The sequence below is a fragment of the Adiantum capillus-veneris genome, chromosome 8 (genome assembly GCF_014529385.1).
Source record: "Adiantum capillus-veneris isolate H3 chromosome 8, ASM1452938v2, whole genome shotgun sequence".
NCBI classification, from domain to species: Eukaryota; Viridiplantae; Streptophyta; class Polypodiopsida; order Polypodiales; family Pteridaceae; genus Adiantum; species Adiantum capillus-veneris.
The window spans coordinates 148895894-148918155 of NC_140938.1; the positions used below are offsets into that span (position 1 = coordinate 148895894).

General features: G+C 48.2%; 1 protein-coding gene across 6 annotated transcripts in view; it reads right to left on the minus strand.

Moving 5' to 3' along the window:
• LOC147453154 (Pseudouridine synthase family protein) overlaps window positions 1-22262 on the minus strand; it is a 185314-nt gene that overhangs the window by 115281 nt on the left and 47771 nt on the right. For 4 of the 6 annotated variants that reach the window (XM_086518629.1, XM_086518626.1, XM_086518627.1 and 1 more), the window contains exons 2-7: window positions 2491-2534; window positions 2331-2408; window positions 1803-1903; window positions 1433-1520; window positions 1266-1344; window positions 1079-1161 (exon numbers count right to left, since the gene is read on the minus strand). In XM_086518629.1, the coding sequence (XP_086374755.1) occupies window positions 1079-1161; window positions 1266-1344; window positions 1433-1520; window positions 1803-1903; window positions 2331-2408; window positions 2491-2534 (473 nt within the window). The remainder of the gene's footprint in view (window positions 1-1078; window positions 1162-1265; window positions 1345-1432; window positions 1521-1802; window positions 1904-2330; window positions 2409-2490; window positions 2535-22262) is intronic. The other 2 variants (XM_086518628.1, XM_086518630.1) reach the window with 2 other exon arrangements.

Genomic DNA, 22262 nt, shown 5'->3' on the forward strand with positions numbered 1-22262 from the left:
GTGCCCCAGTGGCAGAGGATAGTTAGGGGACTGTTTGGGGCTGAAAACAGGGCAAAAAACAGTAAATACAACATGCTGAATTTACTGTTTTTGGGCAGGAATCAGAGGGTTTATGCCAGTGGAAGAGAGTTCCAGCAGGGGAATTGGTTTCGCGCAAGTTTTGAGACTGTTATGCTATCGAAATTTGGCCAAAACAAGTGGTATCTAGCTTGATACAGATAAATGATTCCCAGGACTCTTCTTTGTAATTTACCCTCCTAAAGAATAAAGAAATACCGAAAGGGGCGCCAATTTTGGGGCCTACAGGTTGCCGGCGTCTGCTCAAAGCATTCTAGCTTTCGAGCCATGTGTGTGCTGAAGTGTTAATTCCTGTCGCAGGTTCTCTTTGCAAAGTGCTCTGTGTGTGTGTCTAAAGTAAGGAATTTCGGGTGAAAGCCGATGCCTACCGCCCCACAGCCCGGTTTCAGCTAGCTTGTCAGACTATTCAATTGTACCCAATATTGTAGCAGTAATTGAACCAATTGTGTATCAATATTTGAAAGGCCAGTAAATCATAGTGACATAAATGCAAAATGGGAACAGGAAACCTAGAACTGGAACAGGAAAGAATAGCCATTCCTTGTGAATAGAATAGTGGAAACAAGAAACGTGGACTGGAATGGGAACGAATAGCCATTCCTTGTGATGGCATACTCACAATTGTCTCATGAAATGGCGAGCGGAACGTGCAAAGAGAACTCAGAACAGACAACGGGGACCACAAAACTGGACATTCCCTGTGACTATCCAGTAAATCTCTGAGGTTCAGTAGATGATATACAATATGGAAAAGCATGAGCGGTTGAAGCATGTAATAATTCTGGCAAACTCTAAGAGTAAGAGTTATAATTTGCAAATCCTGATGTTAAGGGTTCATCAACTTCATAAAAGTTAAACCCTTGTTACATTGAGATAGTTCTCCATTACTCCTCCAAACTGCCTTTGGAACACAATTTCCAACACCTTCAGTAGGCCAAAAGGGCAGGCAAACTACTAAACAGAGATAAACTCCAGGCAGTCATCTACATTAGGTACTGACCTCTTGGCGGAACTGATCAGCAGTGTGAGCATTTCTGGCCAATATTAGAAGCCCAGACACCAGACGATCAAGTCGATGAATTGCTGATGACAAAGTTAGGATAACTGTACCTAAACACCACTAGAAACACTGAACATGGGAGCACTCACAAGAGGAGGCAACCATTCGAGAGATGAAAGAAGGATACGGTAAAGAGGTCTTAGGTTATATTCTGCTTCCAGTATCCCCAGTACTGTATTCTTTCGATATTGTCCGCACGCATGAACCTAAACAGACACACGCAACAGAGATGAAAGGAGAATCAGCTTATCGTTGACTCTTTTCCGAAAACCTGTTTGAGTATCAAGAACTTACAGGAACAGAAGAAGGTTTCCATACAGTAACTACGTCAGTAGTTAGTTCAAGAATCTCCACCGTCTCCCCCATCACAGGTGGCTCATGCCTACACTTGGTAAAAACCCTTGTTGACACAGATCCAGCTGGGGAAAAAACTTAATTTACATTGTCAAGAGAAGCGATTCAGCTTTTAGAAAGCTGGAATGGTTGTTGGTAATTTAAAGCTCTGCAAGTGAGCTACTTTGCTTTGATCCTCATGCACAAACACATAAACTATGGCTTTTTGATGCTCATCCCACCCGTGTAATAATTGTGCATACCCGTAGACTACATTGTTTAAGTGCGTCTTGTTAAACCTTCACCAATTACAAACGCAAACTCAACTTACCTATGAACAAAATGACTTAATGTTTGTGAGGCCCGCACAACATGATCCCTCGTCACCTTCTTCCCGTTCACAAGTATGCGGCCCACATCCACTGCTTCAATCTGTTAATGAGAACCGAAAATGTTCGTTAACATAGAGATTTGAGAGAAAATCTATGTTAAAGTAACATCCAGAAGTAAACTCTCCAAGGCTTGTTGGAAGTAAAGCTGTTCCAGTTTGTTGCTATTGAGCAAAGAAAAAAGAAGACTCTTCAATTTGTTAAGAGTGTGGGCAGAATCTCTTTGGTATGACACGTCAAGAACGAGAGTGTGCTTGGCTACTAGTAAAGAGCACCTTCCGTAATTTACATTGATTTTACTGTGGAGGATGGTTTGGAAAAGGAGCACATCCAATACTCGGATTCTTGTTGGTGCTATTGCAAGCTTCAGGTGATTTCCAAAAATTCAGGTGTATATCTAGTGAAAAGGAAACGCTTATAGTGTCCAAGAGTGAATTGAAGCAAGGGACCAATGGGAGAATGGAACATACATAGTACTCTAATGGACGCTGCCTGAACTCTTCAGCAAACAAATTGGTAACAGTTTTCATGTCCCATCTTTCCTTCACCTACACTCAACAGATAATGTGCCTTGAGTTATCACCATTGAGGAATCAGATAGACCTTCAAACACCTGACAAATTTACTCACATGAGCAATAAACTCAAAAAAATAAGGCCTTACAAATCGAATTCCTGAAAAGATAATCCAAATTAGGTCAGTCCTGAAGTATAAATCAAGGTGAGGATTGATAATAAAACAGAACTAATGTTAACATCCGAAAAAGGCCAAAATCTCTACCTGTTTTTCTCAGTTATTATTATATTTGTTCTGCCCCACAATTACAATGTATTCCCATCCAGCCCCTTACTCTCAGATTGTTTAACACCTTTTCTTAGTTTAAACTTGTTTTCAGAAGTTATTATTGACTTGATGGTTGTAAATTTACCATCCATGTGATGGTTGGTTGGATAGTCCAGATGTTACAAAAATCTGATAGAGGAATGATTGCCCTAGCTGAAAGGGAACATCCTATTAACTCCCACAAGGATCCCAGAAACTCTACAAGTTCACCAAGAACAACAGCAAAAATTCGGCTACAACTAGACACAGCCAAGAGTGAGAGGATCCTCTCGTTCTGGAACCCTTATAGCTTGAGCCACAAGAGTTCCCCATTACAGCTCAAAGTCCATCAACGAAAGATCAATTCTGAGCTGCAGCGAGACAGTTCAAAGACCAGCAGTGCTCTTTTAAGGAAGACATAAAGGACTCTACTTCAACTACCACTGCGGCATCTCAGAGGGTTATCTGGCAAAAGTGGCAATTGAAGATGGATGGGTATGGCTACAAACAGCCGCAACAAGTAAACTGCTTTTGGAAGGCCCAAGGCCTATAAATAAGTTCCGAGGGTCTCTCTCCCGCACATTAGCTTGGGAGCACTGCTCGGAGAAGAGGACCCTTGGACATTGTACTTTGAACCATAATAGTAAAGAAATACCAAGGAGGAGCGCCAGTGTTTGGGGCCAGTCTCTCTGGGTGCGGAACTCTGCCGTGCCGTGTCGTCTAGCTCTCAGTTTTGTTTAGTTCTTTCATTTTTCTCACGTGTGTTAAAGTAGATACTCGGCTTGGAGTGTCCAAGTCTATTACAGACTTCGTCTTTCGCATTTGTGGTGTGACGGTTGCTCTTCCCAGTGCATCCGAGCAATATTTCCTATACCTTGTCTACCAGATTGATCCCTGGAGACTGTACCACTCAAGACACACCAACTTTCCTTATCCTTAGACTGGCATGTTGTTTCGTATAGGTGGATAATGATCCTTCTTGGCTAGGAACCATTTACAGTTAGTCGGCATTGTTTTCAATGGGGAGACGGTATTCTTGGTTCTCCCAGTTTTGGTTCCAGGTTCCACAAGTATATTTCCTTTCGGATTTACCTACCTTGGGAAATCTAGGTACACAGGTAGAGGCTATTGGAGAGTTATGACAATTATCCATGGTCCAAGTGCGATCCCTTCACAGGGGGACGTGGAGCAAGAGTCAGTTTCCGTGGATTACTTCATACAGTTCGAGCAGTCCATGTGTAGCGGACAAGATTGACAACCTATTTGGTAGCTTTCTATAGCACCTTGTTCTTCTCTTGTAGAGCTTGGGTGCGGGGTGCAGGGCCTCTTGATCTTGCCGTGTTAGCTGCAGTCTCAGTATTGATGTGTGTTCCTTTCTCTTGGTGATTGTTCCCGATTCACTTTGAGAGTGGGGTGATATTCTCTCGAGATGTGTTTAGACAAACGAAGATCAACAGCAGTTTCACTCTGAGTTCGGATGAAGTTCCTTCACATACAATTTGCAATTCATCATTGTATACTCCAAAACAAACTAGTAAACCACCAGAAGAGCTCGCTACTACCCTCGCTCTCCTCCCCTCCCACGCACCTACATCCCCCCTCTCGCCATCGCTCTCTCCCGCCCATCCTCCCTCGCGCTGCCCTGCCCAGCCCGCTGCCTGCTCTGCGTGCAGTGCCCCCAATGCGCAGCCCACCCGCTTACATCCCCCCCCCCCCCCCCCCCCCCCCCCCCCCGCCCAAACCCACTTCTCAGCTCGCAGGAAGTTGTTTTTTCAGCCTACTCGGAGTTTCGTGTCACCATTGCCCTTCTCGATTCAGCAGCAGACACATGATCATAGGCACTCGGCCCAGTCAGAGCGAGGTTCGGGATCTACTTCAGGCCCGCCTTCTCTCCGATGTGGACAAGATCACCGATGTCCAGATCCTCGCGAGAGGGTACTACCAGATAGAGTTCGAGTCTCCAGAGATGACGGACAAGGTGATTTCGATGAGCCCACTCGGCATCCGGGCAGCTCGAGCTTACTTCAGACGATGGCATCATGGTTTTGACCCTACTACAGATGTGCTTGAGGAGGAGGCTGACTTGCCGATCTCGGTCTGTTTCCGAGGCCTGAGGCAAGAGTACCTCTCTCATATCCCCAGGATTGGTTCCATGTTCAGGACAATCTGGAGTCTCCGCGCACTGCAGCTTCAGTTGTGGCCAAGCCCACAGGTTTAGCTACTGTGCGGGTTCTTGTTCGAGACACACTCCCTCCCCGGGGTGGTACTGCTGCCTCGGGTGAGTGGAGGATGGATCAGACAGAGAATGGAGTATTTGGGTCTCCTGAATCAATGTTTTATTTGCAGACAGATGGGCCATTTGGCAAAGGCCTATCGTTGCAGGAGACCTCGACCCCACAGCGCATTAGTAGCCTCCCAAGGCTGAGCATGCCCAGCAGCCAGATACAGAGGACGCACAAGCTGGTACCTTGACTAAGACCAGGGATCAGACAGCTGACGGTTGGCAGCAAGTGTCTGGCCGCCGCCGCGACAGGGACGGGCTCGCCCCACTGCTCCCGCTGGTGGCTGACCTTGAACAGCTCAGCAACACTGGGTTCCGACTGGGAACCGTTTTGACCCCCTTCAGCACGACCCGCCTAAGGAGGCTCTGTCCACTTCAGTTCCTCCGCCTCCACCTCCTCCTCCCTCAGACGCTACTGCTCCGCCTCCCCGGCCTCCTCCCCCTCCCACACCTCCACCTGTCATCACAAACCAGTGACGTGGCAGCCCGGATACACTCACTTAGCGGACAGCAGATCTGGCGGCACTAACACGTGGCAGATTTCCGGAAAACCCGTTGCACTGCTGAAGTGGCAGTTACGTGATTTGCGACACAAATTCCACTGACCTACTGACATGGAAAAAGCGTACGGATTTCCGCATTTTACGCAGGCTGTACGGAATTTTTCTTTAGCGCGGGGGGCTGCAATTGGCAGCTTTTGGCCCAGTTGCTTTATTTTAAGGAGCTTTTAAAAGAGACTGCTTTTGGGGCTCTGCTTTTGGGCATCCCTTGTAATCTATAAATTAGTGGGCAGGGCCCTCACAACTCAGAGCATCTGGATGCAGAGTCTGAGAGTGAGAATCCTCCCACTCTCTTGTACTTTGAACATAGATTAATACAAAAAGAAATACCGAAAGGGGCACCAGTCTTTGGGGCCAACATCTCTACGCACGGAACTCCGTCGGGCCGTTCGAAACAATTGTAAACTGTGAACTGTTTTGAAGTGAATCTTTGTTGTGGCGCAGTAGAATCTTGACTTGGAGTGTCTAAATTTGTTACAATGGTATCAGAGCGCGGCCGATTTCTCTTCTACCGGGAAATCCGATCCTTTTCTCACGGCACTAATGGATTCCAACAATGAACAGTCAACTTCTTCTGCATCTAGGGATGTGGGAAGAGATCACGAAGAAGATTCTCACGAAGAGTACGGCCCGCCTCGGCCTACTCAGGAGGAGATTGAAGAGATGGAACATCGACAATTGGTTGAAAACGCGACAAAGATGATGATCAACCTTGCGAAGGATCCGAAATTTGCTAAATTTTGACTTAGACATCCTTCGACGAACTACACACCCAGTGGCAGAAAGCCACAGAGCCACCCCTCAAACCGGAACTCAAGAAACCTCCTACTCCAAGGATGTTTACAGAGCAAGAATTGAAAGAGGTGATTGATACACGGATTACTCAGCTTTTTTATGCGAACAACAAAGCCAAAAAGCACGACAAAAGGCAGAAGAAAAGAACTGACTTCCCGGGTTATTTGGGTCATCAATCTACTTTTGCCTCGGCAAGAAAGCAGAAGAAGCGTGTCAGATTTAAAGGAGTATCCAGTTTCTTCTTCTTCTTCTTCTTCTTCTTCTTCTTCTTCTCCTTCTTACAGTTCTTCTAGCTCTTCTGACTCGAGCAAAGAAGACGGGAAAGGGAAAAAGCGAAGCAAAAAGTTAAGCTACGGAAAGGGCAAGAAAAAGGCAAAGAAACTTAAGTTTCGCCCAGATTCTGACAGTTCTACACAGGACTCATTGATAGACCGCTTTTGGCGTGTACAAAGTAGCATGTATATGCATGGGCATATGTATAAAAGGATGTAAATACATGCATTTGGGAGCTTTGCAAAGTGGTTTCAAGTTTTAAAAAAGATGCAACGTGTACACATTGTGAATAGTCAAGTTCGTGTGCAAGCAGTTGTGTAAGGTGCAGCGGAAGTGAATGTTGAACTTTGCTCAAGATGAGTGCTCTGAATTGTGCTCAAGGTTCCTTTTACTTACGGAAGGGGGAGCCTTCTGTTCCTTTAGTGAGAGAGTGCAATGGACACAATGAGAGAGTGCAATGGACACAAACAAAGTGAATGGACACTGTGCATGAGGGTGCTGAGACTGAGAGATAGAGAGAGAAGAGAATACGATACCAAAGATGCTGTCAAACCCTCCTCCAAGGGCCCCACTCTCTATGGCGAGAGCGGTCTACTTATGATTGCATAAATCTCTACAATGCTTGGACTTGACGACGATGGCTGAAAACGCTGGTTTTTTTAGGCTAAAAACGCTGGTTTTCTGATGCTGGTTTTCTGATGCTGAAAACGCTAGAGTCTATGGCGATGAAGCTTTGATGAAAAACGCCAGGGAGATGGGAGTCTTGCTTGGAGGAAAAACGCCACCAAGAGGGAAAGGGTCTTGCTTGAGAGAAAGAGGGGGAACATGCTGCCTGTGGCCTGTGTTCTCCTTGCTCTTCTGCCAAATACTGCTAGCTTAGGTTTGTTTATATATTATCTTTACCCAAATTGCCCTACTCAGTTCCCAACAAAAGTCACATAATAAGTGAAAAAGTCAAAAATACGGAAAATAGGTTAAATGCACTGGAAAATGCTCCTGATGGATTCTGTTGGATTCTGATGGTAATGCTGATGATCATGTTGTGTGCAACCGGAGGATATGCATCCACTCTAAGTGCCTGGGCATGCACGGTCTGCGAACACTCACAAAAGTGCCAGAACACTACTTAAGCTAGATTGACTGGACTGACTGAACCCTTGTCATGCTATAGCTTGTCCACGGACACATAGGGTTCGATATGACACGTGACATCCCCTCCTTTTCAAAGTGAGGTACTAGTACCGAACTGTATGGCGTCGAGGGAGATCACCAATAGCATCCGGAACCCTGAAAGGGACTCTTCGCCGGCCCACTCTGATGTGTGGGTCGTGCGGTACTTGAACTTCATAAAGGTCTGCAACGCTTGCTTCTTTGGGCGGCACCGAAAGCGACACAAAGTCTTCTGTGGCTCCTTCAATGCTTCAACTTCGTCTAGAGTCATGCTTCTTTCTTCGTCAAGCATCTCCATGGCTGAAAATTCCTAAAACCATTTCCAACACAAAAACATGAATACACCCATTCCATGTAAAGTGAGTGAAAAAAATCTTGTCTTTCTCAAAGATTGTGCATGCAATGTAGATAAACAAAGAGACGGAGTGCTAAACCGTCCACCACACACACGCAAACAATGAGATCAAATCTTGTCTTTCTGATCCAAATCAATCAACTCTGGCAATTCACAACGGAAATGCGCATGCTTGGTGCTCATACTTTCATGTGCTCTTTCTACGACTGTGTCGTGCCAAGGAAGAGACATGGAATGCGACTTCCTTGAATGCATACTTTTCAACTTTTCATGAACCATCCGCATACATCCGTGCTCATTCATGAGTGAAACGTGCTCAACGTACAATATGTCATGCCTAGGAAAAGGGATCACATAAAGGCGCTGACTAAAATACAGGAAATGATCACGAATGAAACACTCGTACAATGTGTGCTAACTAATCATGCGAACACATAAAACTTCCTGTGAGGGTTCTTTGGACCTAGGCTCGAGAGCCAAGATCGGTTCTTCGAGACCTATCGAATCTTTCTGTGGGGGTTCTTTGGACCTTGACTCGAAAGCCAAGATCGGTTCTTCGTGATTGATCGAATCTGTAACGAGGTTAGCTTCGCTAGAAAAAGCATCAACTAAACCATCATCCTGGTGAACAATCACATCATCTTCGTGCAAATCATCATGCTTGTGAGAAATCACATCTTGATCATGCAAATCATCATGCTTGTCATTGTTACCATATACATGTGGTAGTGATGTGTGTGAACACACTACGACCGCCGGGGTATTTTTTCCCTCTTTAGGAGGTTTTTTTCCCCGAGCATTGTATATACGCCCATCACTCTAGGGCTATCTATCTTTCTATTGCACACTAAGTAACACACTCTCTATTGTGTGCCTTGAGCTTCCTTCGTCCTCTCCAAGCTGTGCGTTTCTTTGCAACCCTAATTCCAACAATTGGTATCAAAGCAGGTTGCATCCTCCCGGGCTTAGTCGCCAGCTGCTCCAGCACACGCCTACTAACTTTCTCCGATTTCAGTGAGCTTTGGCAAGCGTTCACATTTTTTATTCGGGCTCATTTCGGCCTCCGTTTCCACTACAGGCAATATTGCACAGGCTATTTCATCATTTTGTGCAGAATTTTTGTCAGTGTCGTTTTCTGCATAACAGGTGTCTCATAGTCTTCTACGGTTTGTGCTATATAGCACGTGTTGTTCCCGCTCCGTTTCTCCTATTTTCTGACAGTTTTCACATCAGGTGCAGCATTTACCATGGCTGACAACAACAAAGATGTGTTCAAGATGTTTGTTGGTGAGGACAGGTTGGATGGGGACAACCACCCTATGTGGGCTTATATGATGCAACATGTTCTTGTGTCAAAGGACGTCTGGAACATTGATGTACGTCCTCGTTCTGAGGATGTAGGCGATGTTGAGGATGTTGCAGGTCTTGCTGGAAGGATTGTTGCTATTAGAGTTGTTTTGCCTACGGCAGAACAAGCTCGTTGGGATGTAAAGGATGCGCAGGCTCATGCATTGATACGTTGTCTGTGAAGCGCACCATTGTTCCTCACATCCGTTCAGCAAAATCTGCAAAACAGGCTTGGAATATTTTGGTTGGTCTTTATGCAAGCCGCAATGAGGCTAAAATTGCTTTGCTGCGTAAAGAGCTGGAGTCGAAGATTATGCATGAGGAAGATGATATGGACACTTTTCTTGTTGGTGTCAAGGATATTAATGAGCAACTTATTTCTGCAGGTGAAGTCATTTCAGACAGTTTCCTTGTGCAAACTGTTCTTGATGCCTTACCAGATTCTTACCAGACTTTTGCTATTACTTGGAGACTTATGACCCAAGGAAATCCAGAAGTTGTCAAGTTTGATACATTTATACACATTGCTGTTGCAAGAGTCACTTTCCAACAAAAACAGAACTAGGCAGCGTGCAGTTGAACAGGCTTTTGTTGCTTCTCAAAGAAAGGGTGGTATTAGTAATGCAGCCACTTCTTATGGTTCTGCTACGAGTGGCAAAACTTCTGTTCCTAATGCTTCTGCTGGCAGCACTTCGTTTGGCAATTCTGGTGATAAGGGCAAAAAGAAGATGCGTTGCCATTATTGTAAAGCTAACGATCACTTGATCAAGTCGTGTCCTAAGTTGAAGGCCAAAGAGGCTAAGAAGAAAGAGCGTGGTTTCACTACAAATGCTCGTGGTTCCACTACAAATGCTGGTTCCACTACAAATGCAGCCATTGTTGCGTCTTCTGTAAAAGGAGACTGTGTTGTTGATGTTGATGTAGAATGGGCTTTTAGCGCAGAGTGCACTTACAATCCTGCTGTCCATGATGCATGCTTATCAGATGTTGCAGATTCACATGTGTGGTATTTCGACAGTGGTGCTACAAAGCACATTACCTCACATCGTGAATTGTTTACCTCTCTCGAGTCTGTCCCTCATGGAAATTCAGTCACTTGTGCCAACAATGCCTCTTATCCGGTTCAGGGAGTTGGAAAGATTGTGCTTACTGCTGCAAATGGCAGTTCTTTCACACTTGTTGATGCTCTTTATGTACTTGGGATCAAGAAGAATCTCTTGTCTGTATCGGCACTTGGGGTTGGATGTGTCACGTGACAAGGCGGGCACACGTCCATGCCTAGATAGGGTATCAGGGCCTTGGATATGGTTCTTGGTGGCTTCTTTTGGCTCTAGGGAATGCGTTTGAGCTTTTTAGAATGTGAATAATGCAAGTGGGAAGTGTGGGCACTCTCATACCGCCCAAGAAGTTTGACACATGCAGTAACTGTCTATTTATGGTGCTTGATTTGCGGTGATGCGTGCACCGCTCTAGAAGTGGTCAAAAATGGAATGTGGGGACGTGGAAAAGTGCTTTGGGTATCAAGGATCAAGCATACAAACTTTGGTGAATTTTGGAGTCCATTTGGGGTTTTTCCCGCGAAAAATGCCCATTGAGGGTCAAAATTGGCCAAAACTGGGTCAAAAAAGGTATGAAAAGGCTTCAAATTGCCACATCAGTCACTGTGGCGTGAATGTTCAAGCTAAAGGAAAAATTTTGAAGCCAATACTTAACACTTTCACCTCTCTGTGTGTGGGAGGAAGCAGAGTTCCTACAGGTGGTCTAGTGCAGTCCTGTCGCGTTCGCATCTTGCATATGTTGGTTGGTGCAGTTCTTTGGTTCTTCGTCATCGGACAAATGATTTCTCAATAGCCTTGGTTGTCCTATTCTTTGGACTTCTGGTAGCATCTTGGAGATTCTTGCATGTCGTATGTGACCGGAGGTGCAAGTTTCCGACTCTTTCCTTAAGGTTGGAGCACTTAAGTTGGAAAATGATCTGGACACCAATAGTTTATGCCTTTACCCTCAGTTTTGATGCATTCTCTTGGAGCGGTCACCAACAGTACCTTCTGCAAATATTGGTTGTGCGACTCGTGAGTTGGTTGAGTTGAGGGGATTTATTTTCAACAGAGAACATGTTACTTCTCGAACGTCTTCCGGGGGTAGTGGTTGGATGGTATACAAGCGAGGTACTATTCGACCTCGGAGTATTGTAGAAGATATCCTTGTCCACGAAATCCTCTCTTTACATTTGCAGATTGCTCACTCCACCTTCCTGGTCCTATAATGTGCAACGGAAGTGATTGATGGTGTCACGATTGTAACTATGTTGCAGTATAACATCTACTCCTAGTTGCAGATATGCAAAGTGCCATGCCAAGGAGAACCCCTACGCTTGGATGGTCATGACCTTTCGCTCAAGAGACATGCCTCTTCGCCAAAAGCCACACTCCTTCGACGACTGGTCACACCCCTTCGCACTACAATTGCGACTCTTTGTCCAATGGTTGCAACTCTTCGCCGAAAGGATGGGTCTTTACGTCTAAGGTCGCGTCTCTTCACCATGAGACACGTGTCTTTTCATTTGTGTCTCTTCGTCTCCTATATAAGGAGCCTATGTACTCAGTTTTCAAGCATTCATTCAATCAATCGAACACACATTCAATCTCTTGAGTCTTAGTTTGATCTTAAGTATGAAGTTTTCGTCTTAATTATAATTTTAGCACCACTAATCCTCACAGTGGTATCAGAGCAATTTTTTTTCCGAGACCCGAAGGTTGTGAGTCTCTCACCCCCGCCGCTCCTTCCCGGAGTTGCATGGAAGCAAAAGAAAGGTGGTACAGAAGTGCATACGAGCATGAGGTAACATGAATTTTTGTGTTCCAATTATACAAATAACAAACAAAACATGGATGTGTGTGTGCGGCGTACCCACAGAGTGTGCTGGGTTTTTGTGTTGGAGTCCGATTCGGGAACCTCTTCATTAGGATGTGTCCTTTCGCAGCTGGGCCGTGTCCCTTCATGTGAATAGACACCACCCTTGGTTCGTGCCTCTTGGCATCGGTGTATGTTTGGCCCAACACCTTTTCACTTGCACCCCTTCACTGGCTGCTGCCCCTTCACAGTGCGTACCCCATCCCCGGCAGCAAGTCCCTTCGTGCACCCTCTTCCCAAAGCGTTGCACTGCTGGGTTGCAGTTCCTTGGACTGCCTGGGCTGCGTGCGCCTTTTCACATCGCTGGCTGCCCCTTCATCAATCGCTGGAGTTTTAATTTACGTATATAACCAGTAGCGCAAGAATTATAAACAAACCCCCCAAATTTATTAAAACCCAAAGTGGCCGGCCAAACTTGGCTGGCCTACCCCAAAAATTACCCAAAAGAATTAAACCCTCATGTGAAACCGTTAAAAGAGCCTTACATTGAAACAAATAACACCCAGCCAGAGTTTTCAGCCATCAGGCAGCTCGTTCTCGGTATTGGGATCCTTGAAGGTTTTTTCTCACGCCCACGCTCCTTGCCTTCGCGCTGGCACTCGCACACCCACTCCCCCGCGTGGTCTATGGTCGACAGACGCCACAAGATGCATGTGCATTGAACTCCAACCTACGGGTCCAAACACCAAGAACTTGAACTCCAACACAAGGGTCCAAATTAATTATAGGGAACATTGCTTACCCCTCTCTGCCACTCACAAGTCTCTCTGGCTGAAGCTAGTGGTGACACGTGTCATTTGACTAGCAATCTGACGTCAAGGCCACTTTGGCCACCGTCACGAGTGCCATGCCGATCTCCTCTGTCAAATCTTTATTACCGTAATCTCTATCCAGCTTGCCTTTATCCTTCTCTTCCTGTAAGTTCCAGCTTTTGCCTTTGGCTTCAAACTCCAAAGCCAAACAAAGCGTCGAACCACAACCATGACTACTGTGATCGTACCTCGTGGCTACCACGGTAGCTAAGTGAGTATTGGTACTGCCATCCTTGTCCAACTGACCTTTGTCGTTGTCCTCTAGCGAACTCCTCCATTCGCTTTTTGACTTCACAAACTCCAGCCAAACAATTTGTCGGGTTCCTTGAGAACTGTGCCGTTGCATAGGCCGTTAAATGGACGGTTGATGATACGTTATCCATAGCCACTTGTTTCTCTTGGTTGATGTCGTCGTGGGTACTCAAGCAAAGGGAGGCCATTTTGAAGTTGCAAGATCCAGAAACTGGTACTCCTCACACTCAAAGTGCCGCACAATTTCTCCAAGCCGCACCGAAATCCCCAAGCAATTCCACTCCTTTGCACTAATCCCAAGCTGTTTCACCACTTCAAAATGCTCTCCTATTAAGCCATGCCAAAACACATTCAAGGCCTTTTGCAAGCCACTCCAATGGGCACTTCTCCCTAGTTGCTCCAAAAGCTCACAAAACTTCTTCAAAAGAGTCTCCAAGAGAAATGCGCTTCGCTCCTTAAAGTACTTCAAAAAGGGATCGCATGATTTTGCACCAGGCTGCTCCCAAAAAACCGATCACTAATGCGCCTCCAATGCCCTCTATTTAACTTTACTGAGCAATGTTGTATGCCTCGTTGTAATTGAGTCAAAGCAGGGACATAAGGGCGCGAAGGGTTGTCACCAAGGGAGAGCCACCAAGAAGCAGTGTGTTTCAAAACGCTAGAAATAAAGATGTTGTCGCCCAAGCCGCTGTCACAAGGGAAAGGCACAACGTTTTGGAACGCTCTTGCAGGGGACAAGGCAATCGACACTCGCCAAGAGAGAGGGAGCTGCCAGCCGGGCATTTTAGAATGCAACGGGAGGGGGCACCGCCTGGGGATAATATCACAAAGGGGGGCACCACGTGCCAATAGAAAAGAACAGACTGAACAGACTTTTAACACTTCAATAACAATTGAACTGAAGGAAAGAGACGACACGCGACACGGAGTGGCGAAATTCCACCCCAGAGAGTATTGGCCCCAAACCTTGGCACCCCTTTCGGTATTTCTTTATATTGCATCAACACAGTACAAGCCAGTACTCCAGACTCTGCACCTTTGCTAAAAAGCATGCCAGAGAATGAGCCCTAACCTCATATTTAAAGGCCCTAGGCCCCAAAAGCAGTTTACAGTAAAAAGCTTTCAAACTCAAAAGCATCTGGTCCAAAAGCAAAGCCAAAAAGCTGCCATCGCAATTTACAAAAATCCGTACAGCCTGCCACGTCATCAGCCAGCGCAAAACGCAGAAATCCATACAGCCTGCCACGTCATCATGTCAGCGCAATTTTCAAAAATCTGCCACGTCATCAGTTTGTGTGTGTGTATGGATCCTGCTTTATTTTAATCCTTTATGTCACTTGGGGCCCCATCAAACGGGATCCCCATAAGTTGGTAGAACTTCTTCTTCTATTACTTGTTCTTCTTAGGGTTTAGGCCCTTCGGCCGTCAACTGCAAGTTGGCTCCCTTCTTCAAGGCTTTGACACGTCAGTAGTTTGTTACATCTCCCCTTCTTGAAAGAGAATAATCGTCCGCGATTACAGCATATCTGCAAAACAACTCAAGTTAGCTCAAAAATTTTCGAGGGACAATCAGTTTGCTCTTTTTTTTCAGGAGTTAGCTTCTCCTTTCTGCTCTTTTGATCAAGGAGTTAGCTTCTCCTTTCGGCTCTTTTGATCAAGGAGTTAGCTTCTCCTTTCGTCCAGATCGGAACTCTCGATATTCTGGCGTAGTAAAATTAGCCATCACACCCAGACCATACTGATCTTCCACGAGTGTCTTGATGCACTAAAATTACATACCCAAGCAATCTCATCCAATTAGGAATATTCAGTGGTTGGCACATCACAATGCAACACAAATGCTCGCATATGCATGTTACGACATAGAAACATAAAACCGCTAATGAACACTCCCCGCAAATAACCATCCAGGTCTAGGCCATGAGCTGTTCAACAACTCCCTCATCACTCCTCCCGCAAATAGCCTAAAAAGTTCCGGGCCATGAGATATAGAGGCCTTTTACAAACAAAAACGCCCCCCAGACCGCAGCTTGCGTCGTTTGGAGGTGCTAAGAGTAACCACTTCTCAGACTTCTTAATACTCCCCCCGTAAATAACCATATAGGTCCGGGCCGTGAGTAAAAACAACAACAATACTCCCCCCGTAAACAACCACAAGGGTCCGGGCCATGAGTAAAAACTACACTTTCCAATCATTCAATACTCCCCCCGCAAATAACCACAAGGATCCGGGCCATGAGTATGAACAAGCATTCTCAAACATCATTTCTCACTACTCCACCCGGGAGTAAAAATCACCAATCATTGAAACCAATATTAAAACCAGAGTCAAACAATTCAAATCGGCACCAAGACAGGTTCAAAACAGATACAATCCATTTCAAACAAATTCCAAACAATTTTTTTTTTGCATCACTCGAGATGTTGCATATGTCCTAACCAACTCCCTTCAAGAAGAAACGAGCTCGCTGTTGCCCCCCCCCCCGCGCGCGCAACTGTAAACTGTCCCCCTCACCATCGCTCACGCCTCCCCCCTCCTCCCTCGCGCTGCGCATTTCCCTGCCCGCCGATGTCCAACCCTCCAGCGCGTTGCTTGCATTGGTATAGCCAACCCTCGCACCTTCGTTGTCGTCGCTACACCTGCCCGCCCCTTGGCCTCAACCCCCTTCTCCCTCCCCGCCCCCTGTTTCCCCCCCTTTTTTCGCCTTCTACCTACCTGTAGGCCGTTTTTTCAGCTTGCTAGCATACACCTCGACACCAGCGACCCTATCCTTCCAACAGCAGACACAGAATGCCGGCCTCTGCTCCACCTCAGCGGGACTCCACAGAAGCCCCCTGGTCCGACACCGCGGAGCCAACCCTTCGACTTGCTCTTTCGCGAGAAGAGCAAGCAAGCATGATGGCCGAAGTGAAGCGCTTGCAAGCCACTTCGGTTATCTATAAAATCATTGGCACTCAGCCCAAACGGAGCGAAGTTCGGGATTTACTGCAGGCCCGTCTCTCCAATGTGGGCAAGATCACAGATGTCCAACTCCTCGGGAGAGGGTACTACCAGGTCGAGTTCGAGTCTGCAGATATGACGACCAAGGTGATTTCAATGAGCCCGCTCAGCATCAGAATAGCTCGAGCTTACTTCCGACGTTGGCATCACGGTTTTGACCCTACTACAAATGTGCTCCAGGAGGAGGCAGACCTGCCGATTTCGATTTTCTTCCCAGGCCTGAGGCGAGAGTATCATCCCCTCCTACCTTGGATTGGTTCCATGTTCGGGACAGTTTTGGAGTCTCCACGCACGGTAGCTTCAATTGTGGCCAAGGCCGCAGGTCTACCTACTGTGCGGGTTCTCGTTCGTGACACTCCCTCCCTAAGGTGGTACTGCTGCCTAGGGTGAGTGGGGGATGGATCAGACAAAGTGTGGAGTATTCAGGTCTCCCGAACCAGTGTTTCATTTGCAGACAGATGGGCCATATGGCAAAGGCTTGTCCTCGCAGGAGACCTCGACCCACAGCGCATGCGCAGCCGCCCAAGGCTGAGCATGCCAAGCAGCCAGGTACACAGGATACACAGGCTGGTACTTCGACAGAAACCAGTGACCAGCCAACTGATGGTTGGCAGCAGGTGCCTCGCCGCCGTCGTGACGGGAGAGCTCACCCCACTACTCCTCCTGGTGGCCGACCTATTGCAGCTCAGCAGCACTGGGTTCCGACTGGGAATCGTTTCGACCCCCTTCAGCAAGACCTGCCTGAGGAGGCCCCGTCCACTTCTGTTCCTCCACCACCGCCGCCTCCTCCCTCAGCCGTTGCCGCCCTGCCTCCTCTCCCCCCCCACCTCCACCTTCGCCCCCGCCCCTCCCCTCTCCTCGATGGGGCCCACAGCCTCGTCTCGGGACCCCTCCGCCACTCCTTCTCAGACACAGGGTACTGGCCACGCTTCTACCGCGAGGCGTTCTCTTGGTAGTGCTTTCGCTATGAGCCGTGTGGCTCGTGAGGGACAGCCCCACCTCAGGCCGCCTTTTTTGGTGTTCACTTCTCTCTTTGCAACGATCCCCAGAGATCTGACCAGCTTCGACATTCGCAAACGTTGGGATTTCTTCAATTATAGCTTCACTCGGTTTCTGGGTGATTCCTCTTCCGACTTGGAGGAGGCCAGCTTTCGAGTCCATGTCCTCTTTCTTGCAGCTAGAGGCAGTGGCCCTGCACACAGTTTCTCCTTTCTGTTGTGTGGTAGGGATACCACGGAGTGGACCCAGCACACAGTCCTGGACTGGCTCCAGACCCAGGCTATTGAGTTCTCGCATCACACAGAGGACTTAGCAGTGACAGATCTGGTGGAGACACTTTGGCCTCTTGCCAAGTTCAGGCGTGACACCTCCAGATGCAGCGGGTTGCAGGCACATTGTGGTGCACTTGTTTGCTGACACTCAGTGCCCTCCGTGTTATGTTTTTGTGCATGAGGATTCTTGGACAGAGGATGCAGCCCTTCGGGGTGCACGCTCGGCTTGGGCCTGGGCGGGACACTCACTTCTTGCACGCTTGTCTAGAGGTCGTTCGGATGCGGATTACTCCCCATCCCAACCGGCCTCAAAGATAGCGAGGTTGGCTGCTGTTGTAGCATCTGTTTTCTCTCACTGACTCCATGAGGATCATATCATGGAATGTGCAGGGATTAGGAGGGTCCCAGTTTCAGCGACAGAGGGGTTGGCTGCGTCGGGAGCTATAGAGATGCCTTGTGGGTGGTGAGATTGACATTCTTATGCTGCAGGAGCATCATCTTTGTGAGAGCCGCATTCGGCATTGTGGTCAGATTTTGCGTGGTCGCTATGAGACTTTTTGGTCAGCTGCTTTTGGACCTGGAGGCATCTAGGGTGGGGTATGTATGACCATTGCGGACTCTTTCCAGCAGGCCATTGTGGGCAGAGGGATTATTGTGCCAAGCAGGGCTCAGTGGATTACTATGCAGGTTTAGGGTTGCCTGTTCGGCTTCCTAAACATCTATGCGCCCAATGTGGTGAGCGCACGTGCAGAGTTTTGGGCCCACATTACAGAGTCTTTGCCGCAGCCAGAGCATTGGTGCATTGGGGGAGATTTCAACATGTTGGAGGACCCAACTGACATGGTTGGAGGTAGCCACACTACTATACATAAAGAGGAGTTGGCGGCTTGGGAGAGGTTATGTATGACTTTGCGGGTTTCAGATGTGTGGCAGAATTCTAGCTTTTTGAGGCCACCTGACAGCCTGGCCTTCTCTCGTTCGGACCGTCGAGTGGGAGGAGCGAATCTATCCCGGATAGATCGCTTCTACACTAGCGATCACTTCTGTGACTTGGGAGGGACTGTTGGCATTTTGGCTAGGACTTCCTTTTCGGACCATGCACCAGTGATCCTCGCAGTGACTGATAGGCTAAGGAGGGGGAGCACGATGCTACACATCCCAGAGAGGGTCTTGCTGGACTCTGCGCTCGGAGAGCGAGTGGAGGCTCTTTGGACAGAGAGCTTAGACGTACAGGACTCTCCTGCTGACAGAGTGGCCTCAGGACTTGCTCAGCTTAGTCGACTCTTTCTTCAGGAGTCTGCGGCTCGCCTGACTGCCGCAAGAGAGGAGCAGCGCCTCCGACGGGGCGTTGCTTCCTTGCAGAGGATGCAGGAGCAGCATCCAAACAGTCCTTGGTTGGAGGAGCAGTTATAGCAGGCTCGCCAAGAGCTCGTTAACACAGAGGAGAGGCGCCATGAGTTTGCTTTCAATCGTCAGGCATCTCAGTGGACCCAAGTGGGTGACAGAGTGACAGGTGCTTTCTTTGAGGCAATGGGACCTCGGCATACGCATGCCAAGGTCACGCAGTTGAGGAGGCCCGACGGGTCAGTTGCTTCCGAGCCAGAGGACATGCGTGCAGTTGCTACTGACTTTTACCGTGATCTACTGTCTGCAGAGCCTCAGTTAGAGCGTCAGGATGCATGCAGAGATCAGGTGTGGGCACAGATGCCTTGTCTTGTGAGTGAGGAGATGCGACAGAGGCTTGAGCTGCCTCTTCAGATAGAGGAGTTGCACACGGCTCTTAATGCACTCCCTCGTGGTAGCTGTCCTGGTGAGGATGGCTTGACCCCGAGCTTCTTCTTGGAGTACTGGGACTTGCTTGGCTCAGATCTTTGTAGTGCTTTTCAATACATTTTGCACACAGGTGAGATGCTTGACAGCATGAGTGAGGGCATGATTTACCTCATTCCCAAGGAGGATGGCTCCTTGGATGAGATTCAACAGTGGCACCCCAGCACCATCCTCAACTCAGCCTACAAAATTCTTGCCAAGGCTCTGAGTTTGAGGATTCAGCCACTGCTAGAGAGCCGTATTCATGGGACTCAGATAGGTTTTGTCAAGGAGCGTAGTATCCTTTACAACATCTTTACTTTTTGGGAGGCTCTGTCCTCGCGTGGCTCCGTGGAGAGGATTTGGTGATTCTTCTTCTCGATTTTGAAAAAGGCTTACGACAGAGTTGACTGGGATTTTTTGGAGGGCACTCTACGCAGGATGGGCTTCTCAGATGCTAGGATCCGAGGAGTGACAGCTTTGTACAGACGGGCACACAGTCAGGTGCTTTTAGCAGGAGGTAGAGGTGATCGCTTGATGCTCACACGATCGGTCAGACAGGGCTGCCCTCTTGCCCCTTTCCTCTTTCTGTTCTATGCTAAGGCGATGAGCAGGTTTTTGGTTTCACAGCAAGTTGGCTTACGTGACTTAGCGCTCCCTATTCGGAGAGATGAGCTACTGGACGCTGAGTTTGCAGACGACTCAGCCTTGTACTTGGATGGCCAGGAGGCCAACCTACACAAGTGTGGGCAGGCTCTTGAGACTTTCTGTTGTGCATCTGGCGCACTGATCAACTGGAGAAAGACTGTGGCTTCCTCGGTTGGTAGTGCTCCTACACCAGATTGGACGCCAGGGAAGGGTTTCAGGTGGATTCCCCCAGGGACTGCAGTTCGGTACTTGGGCTGTCAGGTTGTTGTCTCCCAAGCAGCAGATTGCTCCCCTCCTCTTGTCTATCAGGAGGAAGCTGTTACATTGGAGCTCCGCACGACTATCTTTGGCAGGCAGAGTTGTAGTGGCCAACCAGGTGTTGTTGGCTACTATGTGGTACATCAGTTCTTATTGGATCTACTCGAGTTCTTGTATTAGCCAAGTTGAGAGGCTGATCAGGAACTTCCTTTGATCAGGGCGTTGACACTCAGATAGCCCGGACGAAAGTGGCATGGCAGGTCATCACTCTTCCTTGTTCTCAGGGGGGGTTGGGAATCATAGACCCAACACAGCAGAGCAGAGCCCTTCTTGGGAAGTTCATCATCAGAGGACTTCTTCCGGGTGAGGAGCCCTGGAAGGAGTTCTTGCTTCAGCGGCTTCGTGCTAGGGTGCCTCAGGCTGGAGGCTCATGGCGACCCTCGACTCGATGGATTTTCACAGAGATGCATAGAGTTGGCCTAAGCAAGAGACTAGAGGACTGCTTCGCTATGAGTCTGCTCCGTTCCTGGGAGCAACTGCGACGAGGCCTGGAGCAGCGCCAGCCTACTTGCACGGAGGAGCGCCTGAGACAACCTCTTGTTTGGAACCCCATGGTTAGCACTCAGAGAGGCCACTTGGTTGATAGTCGGCCTCATGTTTCCTAGGGTCCCATGGCAGAGGGCCCAGCACGCTCTCTAGGTGACTGGTTGCAGTTTTCAGGCTTGTCAGAGGAGCTTCAGGGCATTCAGCTACAGGGCATGAGAGAGGTGCAGAGCATGTGTCAGGACATCTCAAAGGCAGTACCAGCTGAGTGGCTCACACCTCTCGAGTCAGCAGCGCCCAAGTGGATAGGAGCCTTCACGCGACTAGAGCTTCTCATTTCAATTCAAGCTTGCTCAGAGACTGTACCCTCCCTGTTTTTCGAGCTACAGGGCGAGGGACGCTTACACCGAGTTGCAGTTGAGGCCCCGCAGGTGGCAGTGCTATTTTCAGAGGATTCGCGTGGTTGGCATCTGTGGGAGGACTTGTGTCATAGATCCCGACCCAACAACTCTTGAGACTAGCCACTAGAGACTGTGGGCTTGGGAGAGCTGTCCACTAGCACGAGTACAGTGGGATCCTGGAGAGTGGTTGTGAAGGGACCCCTTCTCCTCTACAGACCATCCAGGTGTCCCTTTCTTTCAGTACATTGTTCGGCTTGGACGTACATACTGGCGGCGCAGAGAGAGGCTCGTCTTGCTGCAGCACCTCATTGGCAAGAGGAGGTCTCTCAGCTGAGTTCTTGACAGCTTTTTGGGAGACGTTGTGGGACTCCAGACAGCCGAGGCGAGTCACTTTGTTCCACTGGCTGGTTGCACACAGAGCTACAGCAGTTGGTGGCTTGTACATAGTGGTCTCTCGGCCGCATGTGCAACTTTCGACCATCTTGTGGAGAGTCAGCGTCATTGTCTCTGGGACTGTCCTCTGGCATAGCAGGTGTGGCTTCGTGTCCTTGATGCCAGCTCTTTCCACTGCTAGGCAGTACACTTGGGGGGCAGCTGCTTGGTCCACTCTAACAGGCCCGGCACTTCAGTTTGAGCTATCTTCCACCAGCAGGATCATAGTGATGCAAGGGGGTAGACCTACACTCCAGCCTGCTACACAGCTTACTTGTCACGTGACACACCCAACCCTATGTGTCCGTGGACAAGCTACAGCATAACAGGGTTCAGTCAGTCCAATCAATCTAGATTAGCAATGATCTGGCACTTTTGTGAGTCTATTCGTAAACCGTGCATGCCCAGTCACTTAGCATAGATGCATATCCTCCGGTTGCACACAGCATGATCATCAGT